The sequence below is a fragment of the Rhinopithecus roxellana genome, chromosome 6 (genome assembly GCF_007565055.1).
Source record: "Rhinopithecus roxellana isolate Shanxi Qingling chromosome 6, ASM756505v1, whole genome shotgun sequence".
Classification (NCBI taxonomy): domain Eukaryota; kingdom Metazoa; phylum Chordata; class Mammalia; order Primates; family Cercopithecidae; genus Rhinopithecus; species Rhinopithecus roxellana.
This window is the reverse complement of record NC_044554.1, coordinates 117479735-117500782: the sequence shown is the minus strand read 5'-3', so window position 1 is coordinate 117500782 and position 21048 is coordinate 117479735. Positions and strand designations below refer to the sequence as shown.

General features: G+C 36.0%; 1 protein-coding gene across 6 annotated transcripts in view; it reads right to left on the bottom strand.

The window, feature by feature from the left end:
• Positions 1-1530: 1530 nt before the first annotated feature.
• Positions 1531-21048, bottom strand: part of DBF4 (DBF4 zinc finger) — a 32847-nt gene continuing 13329 nt past the window's right edge. For 2 of the 6 annotated variants that reach the window (XM_010370652.2, XM_010370651.2), the window contains exons 7-12: positions 13399-13435; positions 12570-12615; positions 9625-9753; positions 9088-9202; positions 5490-5614; positions 1531-2704 (exon numbers count right to left, since the gene is read on the bottom strand). In XM_010370652.2, the coding sequence (XP_010368954.1) occupies positions 1732-2704; positions 5490-5614; positions 9088-9202; positions 9625-9753; positions 12570-12615; positions 13399-13435 (1425 nt within the window). In that variant the 3' untranslated portion in view covers positions 1531-1731. The remainder of the gene's footprint in view (positions 2705-5489; positions 5615-9087; positions 9203-9624; positions 9754-12569; positions 12616-13398; positions 13436-21048) is intronic. The other 4 variants (XM_030932508.1, XM_030932509.1, XM_030932511.1 and 1 more) reach the window with 3 other exon arrangements.

Genomic DNA, 21048 nt, shown 5'->3' with positions numbered 1-21048 from the left:
GTTTAGTAGAGACAGGCTTTCATCATGTTGGCCAGGATGGTCTCGATCTCCTGACCTCGTGATCCGCCTCCCTTGGCCTCTCAAAGTGCTGGGATTACAGGCATAAGCCACCACACTCAGCCAGACACTGTTACTCTTAAAGTCAAAGGATCATAGAGTGACTTTACATACCTTTTAGTTATTTGAAAAATTTGGGGAACACTGATAACTGAAGGGAAATACACCTGCAAATAATTTCCCAAGTTCCATTTAGATTTTTCAAAGGTTGTCTACGAAACCTGATATTTACACATACATACATGCATTTGTGACAGAAAATGGAATAATAATTTACAATGGAAACAGGGTGTGCATGTATGCACTGTAAAGACTCTTATTGAGCCTACTTAAGGTACTGGTATGAAAAATACAGGTGTTAAAAAGCCAGTATTCATTGATGCTGTCCAAACAGTCAAATACATGTAGGATAAGCATATGAACTAGTCCTATATTGAGAATCATATATTTCAAAAAAATTAAGACTAGTAACCTAATTTTTAGTGACAATATATTCATGTACTATGCAATAGCACCAACTGAAAGTCACTGGTGGTAGGTAGTCTTACTCCTACAAGAACATACTCAAAGGCAAATGCCTTATATCCACAGATTCAAATGGACATTTCTTGTATTTGAATTTTCTCTTCTCCAAGTGGTTTTATCAGTAAGTGCCAGATCAAGCCAATCCGTGTATATATCCCAAATCCTTGTATATACCCCTGTATCTGTAATTCAATGCCATCCTTTTCTTTTTCATCTCCTACCAAATTAGGGGGTAATCTTTTTTTTTTTGAGATGGAGTCTCACTCTGTCACCCAGGCTGGAGTACAGTGGTGTGATCTCGGCTCACTGCAACCTCCACTTCCCAGGTTCAAGCAATTCTCTGCCTTTGGAGGGAACAGCTGGGACTACAGGTGCGCTGCCTTGCTCAGCTAATTTTCTGTATTTTTAGTAGACAGGGTTTCACTATGTTGGCCAGAATGGTCTTGATCTTCTGACCTCGTGATCCACCTGCATCGGCCTCCCAAAGTGCTGGGATTACAGGGGTGAGCCACCAGAGAGTCAACTTTTGAATATTCTCAAAGTTATTTACAAAGGTAAATAATTAAAAATAGCAGACAAATTATATTCCACTTGGTAGCCTGGTTAAGTCTTTCCTTCATGACTTCTAGCTACCACTCTACATAATCTAATTACTCAGCACCAAAATACTAGCATGGTCCACCAGTGACCCTCAAGTGTCAGTATTTCTGATGATTTCCAGAATTCAACCATTGAAATGTATTTTCCCTTTCTGTATGAAATTCAGGTTTTTCAAGGCAAGGTCATCCTATCCTGATTATCTTTTTAAATTTACAATACAACTAGAATATCCAAATATATAATGCTAAGTCTGATATTCCCCAAATTTCACTTTACTGGTGGTTTTCAGTGACCAAGCAAATTATTATTCACTGTAATTCTCAGGAAACAATTATGAACATATATATTATGTAAAATAAGACCAGTCAAGTTTATACTGTAATTTTTCTGTAACAGTCATTCAATTCTGTAGAAAATTGCAAACGTTTATTTTTAATATTTACATTTGGTTCTGTAAACAAAGCTGGTAAAAAAAATTTCCATACATATTTATAAAAATTTCAAGAATATGATCCTTATCACTTCTGAAAAGTATGCATTTTTTAAAGTCTAAAAGCCAGTAAATGTAGAAGTTGAAGGGGACGAGAAAAACGCTGTTAACAGATTATTTGAATTTTCCTCTTCCCAAATATCTAAAACACTGCATATACCACTGTTTTCCGTGTAGCTTGTGAAACCCAAAAATTCTGATTTCTCTTCACTAGTCTGAAACAAGTCTAGTAAAGATTGTACTGGTGAACTACAAATTCTGTTTTCTTCTTGTGTAATAAATTCAGTTCTTTTATCAAATTCAGCATTTGGTTCCAGATTTTTTCTATTTCTTCCTAATATTATTTTCACTTTTCGATGTATTTTACCAGAAGGTAAACTATCCATATTCTTGATGTCACATTCACTGGGTTCCTCAGGAGTAGTATGGGATGGAGCCTTTGCCTGAACAGTTAGGTGCTCTTGTGAACTGTTTATTGTTATCAGACCAGAATCATGAGTAAATATTGAATGAAGGTCCTTTTCCTTGAGATCCTTTGCTGGAAAAAGCATAATATCTGACTTTTGTTTTGGCTGAGATGCACTATTATCTGTACTGAAATCAGAAACATGTACAGATGCCTTTACGTTACATTTATAGTGATCTGCCCTTAGTTCTTCTAAGTCATTTTCACTTAACGTGTGTTCGGAAATGTCAAGAATGCATTCCTGTTTGTTTTTATGTAGAGGTAGCTGTGTAAAACTCTGTCTTATGTCATTGTCAGCTGTACTTAACATGGAACATTTATTAGTCGTTTTCTCATTAAGCCCTTTTAATTCATTTGAAGGGTGGGGGATGGGCTCTGAAATAAACAGAAGCTCTTTTTCAGTTTCCTGGGTCTCTTTATACAGGAAATTCTGCTCCATCACCGTTATATCATCTTCCCGGCAATCTTTCTGAGAAATATGTTGGTATTCCACTTTTTCCTTTTGTTCAGTCTTTTTCAGGACATTTGCAGAAACAGGAGAAAGGGATCCAACACTGTATTTTATTCTTTGTAGGAAAAATAAAAGAAAAATATTAAAATAATTGCTATCAAAAATTCCTGAGTAGTTAGAAATTAAATTAGTAAAAACATTATATAATCGTTGAGAAACCTATTTAACTTAGGAAATTTTACAAAAATACAAACATCTTAACATTTTGCCAAATTAACATGAGCTGTTTTTAAAGTAATACCACTTTTCAGATATAGCTGAAAACTCTAGTGTACCTCTCTCCTCTACATTCCTTGCCTCCGTCCCAGAGATAACCAATATCCTGAATTTTGACATTTAAAATTACTTTAATCATGTAAATGAAAGAAAGATGACAGTGAAGGGATCTGAGTCTGCCCCTAATTTTGCTTTCATTATTCTGAACAATTTCATAACTTCTGTGCTTTGATTTACATTAATGCACATTTTACTCTTCATTTTACTTAGCAATGTGGAGAATAAGTATTTACTGAGAAACCTATGGCAAAAACATATATTTTAAATTTATATTTAAGAATATTTAATATCGAAGTGAGCTAGAAACTTAGTATCTTTATACTTTCAAAGGTGATAAAGTTGTAACTTTTGAGGTTCAAACATATTTGACCTAAAATTATTTTCTTCATGGAGCATCTTGATATCCCTGAAATGCCAGTTTGTATTAGACAACCCTAAATAATATACCATTAGAGAAAAAGTTAATAGCTCACCAATTACATTTTATGTCCCGCATGTCACAGATTAACTGTGAGAAATGATACAATTTTTCCTGCCCCTTCAACCAGAATGTTTTTTGTTTATCTTCATACATTTACTTACAAATAAATATAAATCGTTGAACAAATAGGCAATAAAAAAATGTAAAAAAAAAAAAAAGAAAACTAAGTCTAACCTGGCTTTTAAGTCCAAGATGTTTAGGAGACTTGCCCACAGAAGTAAAATTAGTGCACATAAAAATAAGACCATCAAGGAACAACCAGTACTAGCTCAGAATTTTGCTACAGACAGAATTTTTAAGGAATTATGAGTTCTTAGAGTAGCCCGCATAGGTTTTTTTTTTTTTTTTTTTTTTTGAGACAGAGTCTCTCTGTCAACCAGGCTAGAGTGCAGTGGCCTGATCTCAGCTCACTGCAACTTCCACTTCTTAGGTTCAAGTGATTCTTGTGCCTCATCCTCCTAAGTAGTTGGAACTACAGGCATGTGCCACCACTAATTTTTTTTTTTTTTTTTTTTTTTTTTTTTTTTTTTTTTTACAGGCTTTCACCGCGTTGGCTAGGCTGGTCTAGAACTCCTGGCCTCAAGTGATCTGCCCGCCTCAGCCTCTCGAAGTGCTGGGACTACAGGTGTGAGACACCCCGCCCAGCCACAGTAGCCCACATAGTTTTAATATTTGGAAATACGCCTCCTCTTCAAATCCACATTCAGTCAGTCATGAAACCATTCTGAATGTCACAGAAATATGGGATTTAAGAACTGTTCCACCTGAAGCAAAAAAACTTTCTAGTTAATTTTCAGAAGATGTATCTTGGTATCACATTTCTAATCTTCTTTATGCCTTAAATAAGGTTAGTCTAAGAATAAAGACTAACTTAGTGAGTTATCACCACCTCTAGGGTATATCCATATGAAAACATTTCTTTTTAAGTTTATGGGAATAATCTAATCAGGACAATTTTTGTCTATGTGCAGTTAGTGTACATTGAGCAGTACTGTATTCACACTTAAAAGTCCTGTCAGTACCTTTAGTAAATATACCCATCATAAGGTTTAGGCAAAGATATTTAGTGAAAATACAAAGACCTAAGAGGCAAGTGGAGGAAGGTTTCTTAAAACTCCTTAATATTACCTAAAAGTTCAATAAAACTTTTTGTCTGAGTAAATGGTAAACTTTATGGTTCTCTAGCCTTCAGTCTATTTTTGTAAACAAAATTGTATCAAAATACAGCCATATCTATTGTACAAAAAAGCTAGTTAGTTGTAACATAGATCTGACAGTTCACAAAACCTAAAATATCAACTATCTGGCTCTTTACAGGAAAAGTCTGCCAACTCCTTCTAAACTACAATGTCAAGAATGAGACTAATTAGTGGGGTGTAGTGGCACATGCCTGTAATCCCAACTACTCAGGAGCCTGAGGCATGAGAATCTCTTGTGCGTGGGAGGCGGAGGTTGCAGTGAGCCGGGATTACACAACTTCACTCCAGCCTGGGTGATAGAGCGAGACCGTCTCAAAATAAAACAAAAAATTTAAAAAAGGAAAAATTTTAGATAAAAAGAAAATTTAAAAAGAATGGAACGAAAAGTAGTCTAAGGTAAGGATCTTTGATAGTAGGGAAGAAGGGAAAGGAAGAAGTTACTGGTTTTTAACCATATTTACATCCTGAAAATACATATTCCTTCTAAGAACAGGCAAACTGTGTTTATTTTTAGTTTAATAAAATAGTTTAATATTCTAGTATTATTTATTTATTTATTTTTGAGACAGAGTCTCACTGTCACCCAGGCTGGAGTGCAGTGGTGCAATCTTGGCTCACTGCAACCTCTGCCTCCCAGGTTCCAAGTGATTCTTCTGCCTCAGCCTCCTGAGTAGCTGGGATTACAGGCGCACACCACCACACCTGGCTAATTTCTGTCATTTTTTTAGTAGAGACAGGGTTTCACCATGTTGGCCAGGCTGGTCTCAAACTCCTGACCTCAGGTGATCCACCTGCCTCAGCCTCCCAAAGTGCTGGGATTACAGGCATAAGCCACCACCCCCGGCCTTCTAGAATTTAAAACTTAGGTTGATAAAACTAATTACCTTTTCTTTTTAGGTGTGTCCTTTTCATATTCCACAAAGTCAAAAACTAACTTAGATACAATATCATCAACAACTTGATACTGGTTACTCTGTGCAAAGTTTCTGTGTTGCTCACTTAGAAGGTGCTAAAACAAAATTAAAAACATATATCAAAAAATTGTATTTTAAAACCAAGAGATTCCTTTTAAATTAAGGTTTTCTAACATTCTCATGCCCCTAAAATTAGGTTTCCAATAGCTACTCCAAAGATAATACCCTTTACTAGACTTCAAAAGACGTTTAAAATAAAATAAAATAAAATAAAACAAAACAAAACAAAACAAAAGTCACTTTTGAGAAGCCAGTAAAACTACTTTGGTTTTTAGTCTTCAGTGAGAAAAGACAAATACTAATTTGTAGTTACAACGGAACTGAAAAGAATGAGCTATGTCAGAAAACGAAGACACAGGTTGGGCGCAGTGGCTCATGCCTGTAATCCCAGCACTTTGGGAGGCCGAGGTGGGCGGGTCACCTGAGGTCAGGAGTTTGAAACCAGCTTGGCCAACATGGTGAAACCCTGTCTCTACTAAAAATACAAAAAAACAGCTGGGCATGGTGGCACATGCCTGTAGTCCCAGCTACTTGGGAGGCTGAGGCAGGAGAATCATTTGAACCCAGGAGGTGGAGGTTGCAGTGAGCTGAAATGGCACCACTGTACTCAAGCCTGGGCAACAGAGCAAGACTCTGTTGCAAAAAAAAGAAAAGAAAAAAAAAAGATATAGACAGAGAGATACAACAGTAACATTTTGGAAAACACATTTCCCTCTATTACTTTGTCTTCAGGCAATTATTACCAAGTAAAGCAGGGCTTACAGAGTAATAAATGAATGAAATGTAAGTTAACATAAAAGAATCCAGAAAGTAGATTAAACACATGAACCACATTAAATGCTGTGAAGTACTAAAAAAGCCAAGATTCATAATTGAAGAACACATTTGAGAATGAACAACAAATGATCTCAATTACACAGTGCTTGTAACAGAATATACAGAAATTACTCTCATTCTTAAGAGTAGTCAAAACCACCAGGCGCAGTGCCTCACGCCTGTAAGTCCTAGCACTTTGGGAAGCCAAGGATGGCGGATCACCTGAGGTCTGGAGTTCAAGACTAGCCTGGCCAACAAGGTGAAATCCCGTCTCTACTAAAAATACAAAAATTAACCAGGCATGGTGGCGCATGCTTGTAGTCCCAACCACCAGAGAGGCTGAGGCAGGAGAATCTCTGGAACCCGGGAGGTGGAGGTTACAGTGAACTGAGATTGCATCACTGCACTCCAGCCTGCGTGACAGAGCAAGACTCCATCTCAAACAAAAACCAAAAAACAAAACAAAAAGAGTGGTCAAAACCAAAAGTAAACAAGTTCACAGCATAGTGAGATAAAATTCACAGCAAACAAAGTTTCTTGTGAATAGATGGAATCTCCAGCCTAACTTTATTATTTGTCTGTCAGCTGATCAGGAAGGGAATTGTACTTAGAAGCTTGCCTCTAGATGACCATGAAAGAACCTAATTTCTATTTCCCTAGTTTCATGCAATTTTACATTTTGATGATTTGATTACATTTCCAAAAACTAAATTCTCCATTGGTCACAAAAAGCCACAATGCATCCTGGAATATACATGTATTCCTTCCTTACTTGCAAACTTTACCATTTACAAATTATATATGCCCAGTAATAAAAACAAGCAATTATTAAAATTTAAAAGCAAACATCAAATCTGTAAGCTCAGATTCAGTCTACTAATGTTCTGGGAAGGAAAAATTTCCAACTTTTATTAAGTTCCCCTCTAATTTCCATTAAGTTCTTCTTATTCATCCTTAAAAGTCTTAATTTAAAAGTCACTTGTGTTCAGTTGGGCCTTTGAGAACCTAATTCTAGGTTAAATAACCTCATTATTTATTCCCATTGCTCTTCATACTTTTGTGAAACTCATCACACTTGGAAATACATATTTTGTATCTACTCTGCCAGGCCATAAGGTGCATAAGGGTAGGGATGTCCACCTTATCTGTTGCTTTTTCTCCAGTACTCAAAAATATTTGTTAATTGAATCCCTTGGTACAAGTGGAATTGAATCATTATGAAACCTAACATTCAAAAAATATTTCTTTTCTCTTAGCAACTAAGAAACATATAAATGAAAACTGTAAAAACATGACCTTAAATTTCAATCCCAACCTCTAATCTCAACATCTGTGTTCACTAATTCTCCTTCTTTGTGGCAACCATTGAACAACTTTTTTCATTTTTTAGCCTCGACATTTTCTGAGCACCACATTAAGCATCCATTCTAGAGTATTTTGTTGCTACACCAGCAAAGTAAAACTTCAGAACCAATCTGTAATTTTAATTTTCAAAATGATTTTCAGGAAGGGGAAATAATTCTGAGATACTTCAGCTTCTGATTAAAAGCAATTTTAGACTAACCATAGTTTTCTCATTTATTACATAAAAACAAAAAAAAAATGACACAAAACACTAATATATTTTGGTTTATAAAATAAACTTCAATTCAGAGTCTGAAGACAGATATGTTCAAGTATTATTCTTTCCCCTTAACTTTCCCACCATCTTCTACCAAAACCAAACCAAACACCAAAACAAACCTATCTACTACATAAAAAATAATTCAAATAACAGCTGACAATAAGCAATTACTGTGTGCCAAACACTGTCCAAGGTCACACAGCCAGGGAGCCAGGATTCAAACCTGGCAGCCTGAATCCACAGCTCTTGCTCTTTTCATCAGTTTGCAAACTATAATAGTTCCCCCATTTTCATCCTATATACCCTACCTTTTCCAACTCTTCCATTTCTTTCTGCTACCTCAATGGTCTTTACTTCTTTAAACTCTTCTCTTCCCATTATAAATAATAAGCCCACTTTTTAATTGCTAAGGTTCAAAATACCATAGTAACCCTTGACTACCATTTTCCCTTACTTGCAACATCCAATCCATTGGCAAATCCTCTTGGTCCCACCTTTAAAACAAACCCACAATCTGACCACGTTTCAGCACTTCTACTACCACTTAGTCTGGACTACCAATATCTATTCCTTGGTCCCATCAATCATTTTAAATTGGGACTTTTGCACTTGCTTATCTCAATATCCAGGTCTTATTACTTCACTTCTCTCAGGTCTCTACTCAAATGTCACCTTATTAGTTAGGTGTTCCTTGTCTAGGCTAAATAGCAACATCTCCATTCCTATCTTGTTTTTTCATAGCACTGATCTAATATTTTCTGTATACATTTTTATTACTCTTTTATCCTGTGGTTACCTATCTCTACCCCTACCTCACCCCCACCCTACAGAATATAAACTTCACAAGGGTAAAAAATTAAGTCTGTTTTGTTCAATGCTGTTTGCCCAGAGTACTGATCAGTATGTAGTAGATGCTCAGTATTTGTTGAATAAATTCATTTTCAATACTCATTTCCTCCCTTGAGTTATTAAAATGTAAAATATCTCCATCAGAATAACAAGCTAAAATTTAAAACAGAAGTATTAGAGTTTTTGAAACAAGCCCCCAAAATATAAAATCTCATTTACAGTTTCTAGATCTTCATACTTCTGCAAGCAACATTCGCAATATCCTTTTTTCTTCTTCTCTTTCAACTGGAGTTGAATTGAGGTTCCACCATACTTATCACCATCCGTTTGGATTCTGATGACAGAAATACATGGTAAAGAATTAACTGCTGAACCTAAGGAATAACTTTTAAACTTTATTGTCCTAAACTATCACACAAAGAATCTGCGTAATTTGCAGAGACTTATATCAGCAAGTACTTTTAATCATATTTCTTTATACTATATTGAGAAGCAAACTAAAGCTTTAATGAATAATCTGGAGAATATTTCATATCATTCAAGATAAACTACACAGTTTCATTTACAAATATTTTAAGACCCTCCCCACCTCCATCTAAACAGATTCAGACTTATACAGAGGGAAAAGTAATCAGAATAGTAATTACAAACACAAACAACCATTATGGCATAAACCAAACTATTTAAAATCTTTACAAAGAAAAGTTGAGATGAAATTCTGAATATTCCTTCTTAAAAGTAAAAATTCAAACTAACCTTAGTTTAACCTGAGTTTGCTTTTGCATACTAGATGGCTTGTCTACATCAAATGGACTGCAGGGCTTCTGAATAGAATAATTTATAAAAGGCATATTGGTCAGCTGAAGATAAAACGGCCTATAAAGTCTAAAAGAATAGAAAAACAAATACATGAGCTTCTTTATGATTAAAGAAAAAAAGTTTTAAAGTTTTGTATTTCAAAGTCATATAATTCAGCTGGAATCTGAAATAGACAACAGAAATTAATTTAGGCTTCCCTTCAAAAAATCAATTTCGGGCCTAATATTTTTAACACTTCCACATTTTAAAAACTGTGGTATAATTCAGTTGCATTAAGTAATCACAATTGCTGTGGTACCATCACTGCTACCATCCATCTTTTGTAAAATGACATATTTTCATCTTGCAAAAACTGAAACTCTGTACCCATCAAACAGTAACTTCCCAAATACCCTTTCTCCATATCCCCTGACAACTACCATTCTACTTCTTGTTATCAATTTGACTTATGTAGGTGCTTCATGAGTGGAACCATGCAGTATTTTTCGTCTTATTTCACTTAGCATGTCTTAAAAGGTTTATTGATGTTGCATGTATCAGAATTTCAATCCTTTCTAAGGCTGAATAATATTCCATTGAGTGTGTGTACACACATCTCACATATTATTTATCCATTAATTTGCTGATGGACTTGGATTACTTTCACTTTTTGGCTGCTGTGGAGTTTTGAATAGTAGCCATCCTAAATAATGTAAAGTGGTATCTCACTGTGGTTTAGATTTGCATTCCCTAATGATTAGTAATGTTGAACATCTTTTCATATGCTTATTGGCTATTTGTGTATCATCTCTGGAAAAATGTCTATATTCAGCGCTTTGCCTATTTTTAAAACTGGGTTGTTTTGTTGTTGAGTTGTAATTCTTTATATATTCTGGATATTAACACTCTTATTAGATATATGACTTGTTCAACCTGAGAAAGCTGAAAAAAAAAATAGATATATTTTTCTTCCATTCTTTGGACTGTTATATCCCTTTAGGCACAGAAATTTGTATTTTTGATACGGTCCAATTTAATTATTTTATCTTTTGTTATCTGTGTTTTCGGTGTCATATCCAGCAAAGCACTGCAAATCCAATGTCATGAAGCTTTTCCCCTATGTTCTCTCCAAGAATTTTACCATTTTAGGTCTTTGGTCCATTTTGAGTTAACTTTTGAACATGATGTAAGGTAGGAGCCTAATGCCATTCTTTTGCATGTGTATATCTAGTTTTCTCAACGCTGTTAAAAATGTTGTCCTTTCTACATTAAATGATCTTCATACCGTTGTTGAAAATCATTTGGCCATATGTGTGATGGTTTATTTCTAGGCTTTCTATTCTATTCCATTGGTTTATATGTCTCTATTCTAATACCAAATTGTTCTGATTTCTGTAGCACTATAGTAAGTTTTGAAATCAGGAAGTGAGAGACCTCTTATTTTGTTGTTCTTTCGTTTTTTTTGTTTGTTTGTTTTGAGACGGAGTCTCACTCTGCCCCCAGGCTAGAGGATCTTGGCTCACTGCAAGCTCTGCCTCCAGGGTTCATGCCATTCTCCTGCCTCGGCCTCCTGAGTAGGTGGGACTACAGGCGCCTGTCACCACGCCCGGCTAATTTTTTGTATTTTTAGTAGAGATGGGGTTTCACCGTATTAGCCAGGATGGTCTCAATCTGCCCGCCTCGGCCTCCCAAAGTGCTAGGATTACAGGCGTAAGCCACCATGCCCGGCCTTTGTTGTTCTTTTTAATGACTGTCTCAGGTATCCTGCATCTGTTACAATCCCGTCTGAATTCTAGGATACATTTTTACTATTTCTGCAAAAACCATCATTGAAATTTTGATAGGTATTGCACTGAATCTGTAGGTCACTTTGGGTGGTATTAACATCTTAACAATATTATGTCTTCCAATTCATGAACATGGGCTATCCTTTCGTATACTAGTGTCTTTTCTAGGCCTCCTTTTGAATTGTACTTTTTTCTTCACAGGAACACATTCACAAAAAGCAGTTTTCAATACACTTTTGTCACCTCAGTGTGAATACCCAAGAGAATTAACCACACATGTCTAAATTAGTAAGTGGAAAGAAAAAAGAAAGTAATCTAATTCTCTCATGGCAGGCCTATTTATATCTGAGGTCTTCATTAAGATTATCCCACATGGCTGGGCACAGTGGCTCACGCCTGTAATCCCCGCACTTCGGGAGGCTGAGGCAGGAGGATCACTTGAGGTCAAGAGTTAGACTAGCCTGGCCAAAATGGTTAAACCCCATCTCTACTAAAAATACAAAAATCAGCTGGGCATGGTGGCATACACCTGCAATCCCAGCTACTTGGGAGGCTGAGGCAGGAGAACTGCTTGAACTGGGGGTGGGGTGAATGTTGCAGTGAGCCGAGATTGTGCCACTGCACTCTAGCCTAGGTGACAGAGCAAGACTCCATCTCAAAAAATCAAAACAAACAACAACAACAACAAAAAGACTACCCTACAGTACTTCAGAGTGAGTTTTGGAAATCAACCATGTTAGATGTTATACTTAGATTTTCTATTTCTAAATAGCATCTAATAATTTTTTTTTGGCAAATGTAGGCGTAATCTTTCAGTAGTTCTAAATCATTTGGTACTGCATTTAGCCAGAGAATAATTTAAATACTAAAAAATGGTGTCATGATTTTTCTAAACCAGCTATTTCAGGGATATCTACAACATACTGAAACTAAATTTAGTCCTTGAGCATAAATGAATTAATGCTACTTTCATTAACTTGTGCCGCATGCACGTTAGCATAATATAAATCAAACACAAAGGAACCTAACAGTACTAATCGAGCTAGCCTAATTATTTAGGTGATTTTCCCCTTTAGTACTGCACTTAAATCATACAGATTGGACTTAGATACTTACTGGCTCATATCTTCCACCTTTACAAAAGGCTTTTTGAGTCTTCCTGCTTGAGAACATAGAAAACATTAGATACTTGCAAATCCAGGAATTTTTTTTTTTTTTTTTAAATAAAACTACTGTGGCAAAACAAAATAAAACCCTCCCAACAAAAAACTATGTATTCACTTTAAAGTTTTAAGCCTCAGATGAGGTACTTCCATTACCACCTCATTTCCAAAAATAACAGAAGCTCTCTCTATATTCTGAGATTCTTAAACTGAATGGAACCCTCAAATGAACAGGATTCAGGAGGGTCATAAATTAGAACAGGAGAAAAACTACACTATTGTTTTCACTAACCTCAAACTGAAATTTAGCATTTCCTCCTATTATAATGTAGCATCACAGTATTCGCAGTACCTGCGACTTTGATGCTAATGGAAACAGCACAGACTTTCATCAGTTATGAATTGCTTGAGTAGATATCTCATAGCATTGTTTACGCTTATCAATTCAAAATGACAGCAATTAGATTCACTGCTAGAACCTGTTCTGTGTAATAAAAAGCAAGTTATCACTATCTCATAATTAAAAACTATTTTGGTAACTACATTTTAATGTAATTCATTTTCTTGGTAGTCTAGTGATTTTTAAAAGTAACGTTTTAAAAAAACATTATTCTGAGAATGCGGTCCACAGGCTTCACCAAACTTCAACAAGGATCTATGTTCTATAAAGACCAAGAAAGCTGTGAATAAGTTATTTAGAGGGCGGCTTACATGATTTTAGAAGATCTTTTATGATTTTTCAAATGCAAACCAAATACACTTAAAGATATCAAAATACTTACTTCTTGTTTTTTGTGCACCAGTACCAACTCTTTTCCCCTAAAAAATACATATATACACATAGTGAAAAGATTGGCTTTGAAAGTACAGTTAAAACAGCAACTGCAATTGCTCAATATCTTCAAGATAAAAAAAAAAATCATGCCAAAAGTACTATATCAAAGAAGGATTATTCTTTGTTAAATAAAACTATTGTTTTTAAATCTGTTTTACAGTACACTCAGTAAGTACCTTGCATTCTAGCTATAACTGATTTTGACTTCATAAAAAGAAATCAACCAATAATGAAAAGGTAGTTAATGAAATTTTCTTTTTAAAAAGTCATGTTATTTTTATGCCCTTATTCAGTAAAATATTTGTGTTCAAGTGAATAATTAGTCAACATTTATTAGTCTGTCAATTTAGGCAAAGATTTAATATGTCCAAGATGGATAATCAACTCTACTGATTACAACTAGAAATTCTGGACAACACTGAATAAGCAACCACCTGAAGAATGAAAAGTAAAGTAGGCAGATTGTGGAAGGAAGTCAAAACTGGAACCTTCAGTCATGGAGTTAGCAGCAGTGGCAGAGCCAGCAGCTAAAACTCCTATCTTTCTGGCTGGAAAAACCAGGAATGAGGTTCAAGTGGTCCAAAAATACCAAGAGAATCCCTATATTATTTTCTTTTCTCCCACAGTTCTACCCTGAGGGTGGGTCCCAATTAGGAAGCTGAGATTGTAAAGGTAGAACAAGCTTAAGCTAACACTGAGAAACCCTCACTTTCTTACTGGAAGACCTGGGAAAGAGGCCACTGTGAGCTAGAGATTGATCCATGAAAAGAGCAAGTTAGAGAAAGCGATCTCTAATTCCCTGTATAAATCCATGCAAGTGCAGGGCTTACCTCCAAGTTGCACATGCTAAGGAGAGACCCAACACAGCACACCAAAGGCTTTGAAAACTGAAACTGAGATTAATTAGATCCACCCCACCCATAATAATCAAGACAGAACAGTCTGAACAAAACTGGGATAACTATCTGCTAAAACAATGGCAGAAACAAAATCAGCATTCTCCAGACTATTAGAATAGATATAGAGCCTATACAACATTTAGAATGTCCAGTATATAGTCAAAACTTAAATTCGACATGTAAACAACCAGAAAAAAAATTATCAAATTTTGGGAGAAAAGGACAATCAGATGCCAACCCCAATACTGTACTGTAATTATCAGATACTGATACTGTAATTATCAGAAAAAGACTTTAAAAGTAAAGGTAAACACACTTAAGATGAATGGAAAGAGACAAGTTCTCAGCAGAAAAACTACAAATAAGAACCAAACAGAAATAATAGGACTGAAAAATATACTATCTGAGTGAGATACAAAATTCACTGGATAGGCTCAATAGCAGAACATAGATGACACAATTAAGTATTAGTGAACTTCAAGACAAATTAATAGAAATCTCCAATTGTGGCCAGGCGCGGTGGCTCAAGCCTGTAATCCCAGCACTTTGGGAGGCCGAGACGGGCGGATCATGAGGTCAGGAGATCGAGACCATCCTGGCTAACACAGTGAAACCCCGTCTCCACTAAAAAAAAAAAAATACAAAAAACTAGCCGGACGAGGTGGCGGGCGCCTGTAGTCCCAGCTACTGGGGAGGCTGAGGCAGGAGAATGGCGTGAACCCGGGAGGCAGAGTTCGCAGTGTGCCGAGATCCGGCCACTGCACTCCAGCCTGGGCGACAGAGTGAGACTCTGCCTCAAAAAACAAACAAACAAACAAACAAACAAACAAACAAAAGAAATCTCCAATTGTAAGAAAAGAGGAAACAAAAAAGACTAAGAAAAAAGGAACAGAGCCACAGGGACCTATGGAATAACATCAAGATGTCTAACTTTATTGTCAACTGGAATGGTGGAAAAAGAGGGGAGAGACTGGTGAAGAAAAAAAATTAACAAAGTAATAGCTGAAAACTTTCCAAACATAAATTTACACAATCAATAAGCTCAGTGAACCAAGTGTAGGCACAATTGAACTTCTGAAACCAAAGATAAAGAAAAAAGTCTTAAAAGCAGCCAGAGAAAAATGATACAGTACGTGTAAGTGAACACTAATTTGAATGACCACAGATTTCTCATCAGAATCCATGGAGATCAGAAGACAGTTTTAGGATCGGAGTAAGGTGCTGAGATAAAGAACTTTCAATTCATTATTCTTTTTCCAGTAAAGACATGATCACATGAAGGATATCTAAGAGAATTCCTTGTGCAATCAGATTTGCTCTAAAACATGCTAAAGTAAGTTCTTCTGGCTAAAGGGATGTATCCAAAGAAAACCGGTAATTTCAGGAAGGAAGAGTAATGGAAAGGTTAACATCTGGGTTAATAGGACTATTTTTCTCCTGTTACTTTCTTTAAAATGCAACTTTCTTTTTCTTTTTTTTCCCTAGAGACAGGGTCTTGCTCTGTCGCAAGCAGTGGCGTGTTCTCGCATCACTGCAAACTCCGCCTCTCCGGCTCAGGCCATCACGCCACCTCAGCCTCCTAAGCAGGTGGGACTACAGGTGCATGCCACCATGGCTAATTTTTATACATATTTTTTGTAGAGATGGGGTTATGCCATGTTGCCCAGGCTGGTCTCGAACTTCTGAGCTAAAGTGATCCACCCACCTTGCCCTCCCAAAGTGCTGGGATTACAGGTGTGAGCCACCAGGCCCAACCCTAAAATATGACTTTTTCAAGCAAAAAGTTTAACATTGTCTGGTGACATTTTCATTATAAGAAGATGTAATACACATTAGGACATAAAGGTTGGTGGGGAAGGTAAAATGGCTTGAATATTTTAAGCCTTCTACATCTTATTTGAAGAAGGTAAATGTTAATTCAAGATAGACTGCGAAAGGTTATGCATGTATATCATAAATTCTATAGAAGCACTAAAATAAAACAAAAATGAAGAGAGTTAAAAAGCTGGCAGATCAATCTGAAAGAAGGCAGGAAAGGGGGAAACAGTGGAATAAAATACAAAGGGCATCAACAGAAAACTAACAGTAAGTTGGCAGACCTAAATCCATTATCAATAATTACATTAAGTATAAATCACTTAAACTACCAATTAAAAGATTGCCAAATTTGATGAAAAAGATAACAACTGCAAGAAGTCCATTTTAAATATGCAAAAGACTGCAAAAAGTACTATGTAAATACTAACAAAAATAAAGCCAGAATGGCCTACATCAGAGAGCAGACTTCAGAACAAGAATTAACAAAGACAAAAGAGAGAGCATTATAGAGGATAAAAGGGTCAATTCACCAGGAAGACGTAAGAATATTAAATGTGTACATATCCAACAACAAGCTTCAAAATGACTCAAAACTGTACTAGAACTAAAAGGAAAACTAGACAAATCCACAATTTTACTTGGTAATTTCAATATCCCTCTCTCTCAGTAGTGGACAGAACAAGGCCTGAGCAACATTTCTGTATCCTGGATACGGAAGACATGAGCAACGCTATCACTCAAGTTGATCTGACATGTAAACAATACTCGACCCAACCACAGCAGAATATACATCTTCTTCAAGTTCTTCTTTACCAAGATAGACTATATTCTGGGTAACTCTGATAAATTTTTTAAAACGAATAATAAAAAGCACGTTATATAGCCATAACAGAATTAAAATAGAAATCAGTAACAGAAAGATAGCTGAAAAATTCCTATTTGGAAACAAATAAAATTCCAAGTAACCCCACAGGACAATGAGTAAATCACAAGAGAAATTTAAAAATATTTTTAATTGAATAAAGATGAAAATCCAACCTATCAGCAACAGGAACTCTCATTCATTGCTGGTGGAAATGCAAAATGGTACAACAACTTTGGAAGACAGATTGGCACATTATAACAAAACTAAACTTGGTCTTACCATATGAAGCAGCAATCATACTCTTTGGTTATTTACCCAAATGAGTTGACATGTCCACAAAAAAACCTGCACGTGGTTATCTATATTAGCTTTATGCAAAACTGCCAGAACTTGGAAGCAACTAAGATGTCCTTTAGTAGGTAAATGGATAAACTGTGGTGCATACAGAAAATGAAATATTACTCAGATTTTAAAAAGTTGTCAAGCCATGAAAAGACATGGAGGAATCTTAATTGAATATTACCAAGTGAAAGAAGCCAATCAAAAAAGGAAACACACTGTATGATTCCAATTACATGACACTGTGAAAAAGGCAAAACCATGGTGAATGTAAAAAGCACCAGTAGTTATCTGGGGTTTAAGGGAATGGGGGAATAAACATGGAAGATTTTTTGGGCAGTGGAAACATTCTGTATGATACTATAATGATGGATACAACTCATAATCACACTTGTCAAAACTCATAGAATGTACAACACCAAGAGTAAGCCAAAATGTGAACTATGAACTGTGGATGATAATGATGTGTCAATGTTAAGTTCATTGATTACAACAAATGTACCACTCTGGTGTGGGATGTTAGGGCAAGGGGTATGTAAAACATCTCTGTACCTTTCATTCAATTTTACTGGGAACCAAAAACTTCTCTAAAAAAAATAAAGTCTATTAAAAAAAATCCAATGTAAAATGTGTGGGATGCAGCTAAAGGAAAGCTTAAAGAAAATTTATAGCATTACAATAAAAGAAAGGTCTCAAATCAATGATTCAAGCTTTTTACCTAAGAAACAACAAATAGAAATAAAAACCCAAAATAGGCAGAAGAAAACAGGTAAGAGTGGAAATCAATAAAACTGAAAACAGAAAACTACACACACACACAAAATCAATGCCACTAAAGGCTGTTTCCTTGAAAACATTAATAACTGGTAAAACTTTAGCCAGATTGACTAAGAAAAAAAGGAATAGACACAAAATAGCATTATCAGGAATGGAAGAGGGGACATTATTACAGTTCCCATAGACACTACAAAGTTAATAAGGGAATATTACAAACAACTCTTTGCCCATCAATTTGACAACCAAGAAAAAAGGACAAACTCCTTGAAAAACAGACTACCAACATGCACTGAAGAGAAAATAACCTGAATTGTCCTATATCTAATGAATAAATTGAATTCATAGTTAAGAATCTTCCAACAAAGAAAAACTTCAGGGCTAGATAGCCTTGCTAGTAAATTCTACCAAACATTAAAATAAATAAAAACAATTCTATAAAAACTTCTCTAGAAAATAGAAACAGGAACACATATCAGTATCTTATGAAAATAGGATTAAACATCCCACCTAACAAAGACATCAAAGAAAATGACCAATATTCCTCCTGCACATGTATGTAAAAAATTTGACAAAATAAGTTTTGAGTAAACCGAAAAAAAAAGATCAAAAAGCCCAAACCTCAAAGCACTTTAAATAAAGCAGTGAGCAAAACACATTTATCCAGTTATCACATTTTAAATAAGATACATACTAACAAGAACATTTATGAGAACCTAACAAACATTTTGAAATTTATACATGTCCATTCAAGACTCTTAAATGTAATTTCACTAAAAGGTTTTGTTTTAGTACTTGGCAAACTAAAAATTTTCCAGAAACATTTCTGTATTATATGCCAAAATAAAAATTTCCAGTATGAGAATCATTTCAACCAGATACAGATTCTGGACTATCAAGACATTTGGTATTATCGTTTTTATTTTAGAAGAAAGATTAAGATCTGTTTCATAGCTATTTTATCTTCTCTGTTTTATGGGGGCTCCTACTGCATGGCACATAGCAGGCATTTAATATTTGTTACTACTGAAGGAATGATGAGGACTAAACTTGGTCTTTATGATGTTAATAATCTAGTAAATACTAGATTCAAGACAGTGACTAGGCACTGAAACCAATTAAGTATCTTTCAAATCTTCCCCTCCCCTACTGTTATTGCCTTAAGCCAGGCCTTGAACATTTCTCAGGATCACTGACATAACATCCATCCATCCATCCATCCATCCATCCATCCATCCATCCATCCATCCATCCATCCATCCATCCATCATCCAATCCATCCATCCATCCATCCATCCATCCATCCATCCATCCATCCATCCATCCAACCATCATCCCATCCATCCATCCATCCATCCATCCATCCATCCATTTATTTAGAGATGGAGTTTTCTATCCGTCCGTCCGTCCGTCCGTCCATCTATTTATTTAGAGATGGAGTTTCACTCTGTCTCCCAGGCTGGACTGCAGTGGGGTGATCTCGGCTCACTGTTATGGAGTCTCACTCTGTCACTCAGGCTGGACTGCAGTGGGGTGATCTCGGCTCACTGTTATGGAGTCTCACTCTGTCACTCAGGCTGGACTGCAGTGGGGTGATCTCGGCTCACTGTTATGGAGTCTCACTCTGTCACCCAGGCTGGACTGCAGTGGGGTGATCTTGGCTCACTGCTACCTCCGCCTCCCAGGTTCAAGTGATTCTCCTGTCTCAGTCTTCCAAGTAGCTGGGATTACAGGCATGCACCACCACACCTGGCATTTTTGTATTTTTAGTAGAGATGGGGGTTTCACCATGTTGGTCATACTGGTATCCTGACCTCATGTGATGTGCCCACCTTGGCCTCCCAAAGTGCTGGGATTAGAGGCCGAGCCACCATACTCAGCCCCCAGAATGCTTTTTAAACTGCAAACTGTGACCTATCAGTAGGCTATAAAGTCAATTCAGAGAGTTGTGATCAATATTTTTAAGAAATGAAAATATCACAGAAATATTAATATCCACCACATTAAGAAGGGTAAACTATTGTTCTATGAAACTTATTTCAGATATATATACACATATATATGAAGACAGACACAATTTGTGTATTCAGAATCCATAAAGGTCGTTATGAGTTTACATTTTTTAAAACATTTACTTCTATATACAATCCAAACAATATGCTAAGTGTGGTAGAGATAATTTATATGCCATTTAGCTCAGTCCAATATAAGAATAGCCACTTACATTTTGTGAAAATTTGGAAATAGTCATTTAAATTTTTAACCCATAAATAAGACAATATTGATAGTTTCATTTAAATACTACTTTGTTGCTTTCTGCAAATTATTCTGATATAAATGTGAATTTATTAAAAATGTGAAATACAGAGAAACTTTATGAATCCTTATATAAGGCATGCATATACCGAGTGGTCATCCTGTAAAATGTATTCAGTAAAAAATGAGGGCTGGGGGTGGTGGCTCATGGCCGTAATCTCAGCAGTTTGGGAGACTGAAGCGGGTGGATAGCTTGAGCTCAGGAGTTCAGACCAGCCTGGGCAACATAGCAAAACCCCGTCTACAAAAAATACAAAAACTAGCCAGGTATGGTGGCTCATGCCTGTAGTCCCAGCTACTTGGGAAGCTGAGGTGGGAGGATCGCTTGAGCCCAGGAGGAGGAGGTGAGCTGAGATGGCACCACTGCACTCCAGCCTGTGTGACAGACGGGGAGGGACTGCTTCAAAAAAAAAAAAAAAACACACACACAAAAAAAACAAAAGACAAGTGTTCAACAGTTCAAAAGCCGTTTTCTGGTCTTGCCAAATAATTCATTCTTTACTGTCAATTAGAAGATCTTTCCAAAATGACTATCCAATCAGGTTACTCTATTTATAATCTCATAATTTTCCAAAGCCTCCAAGAT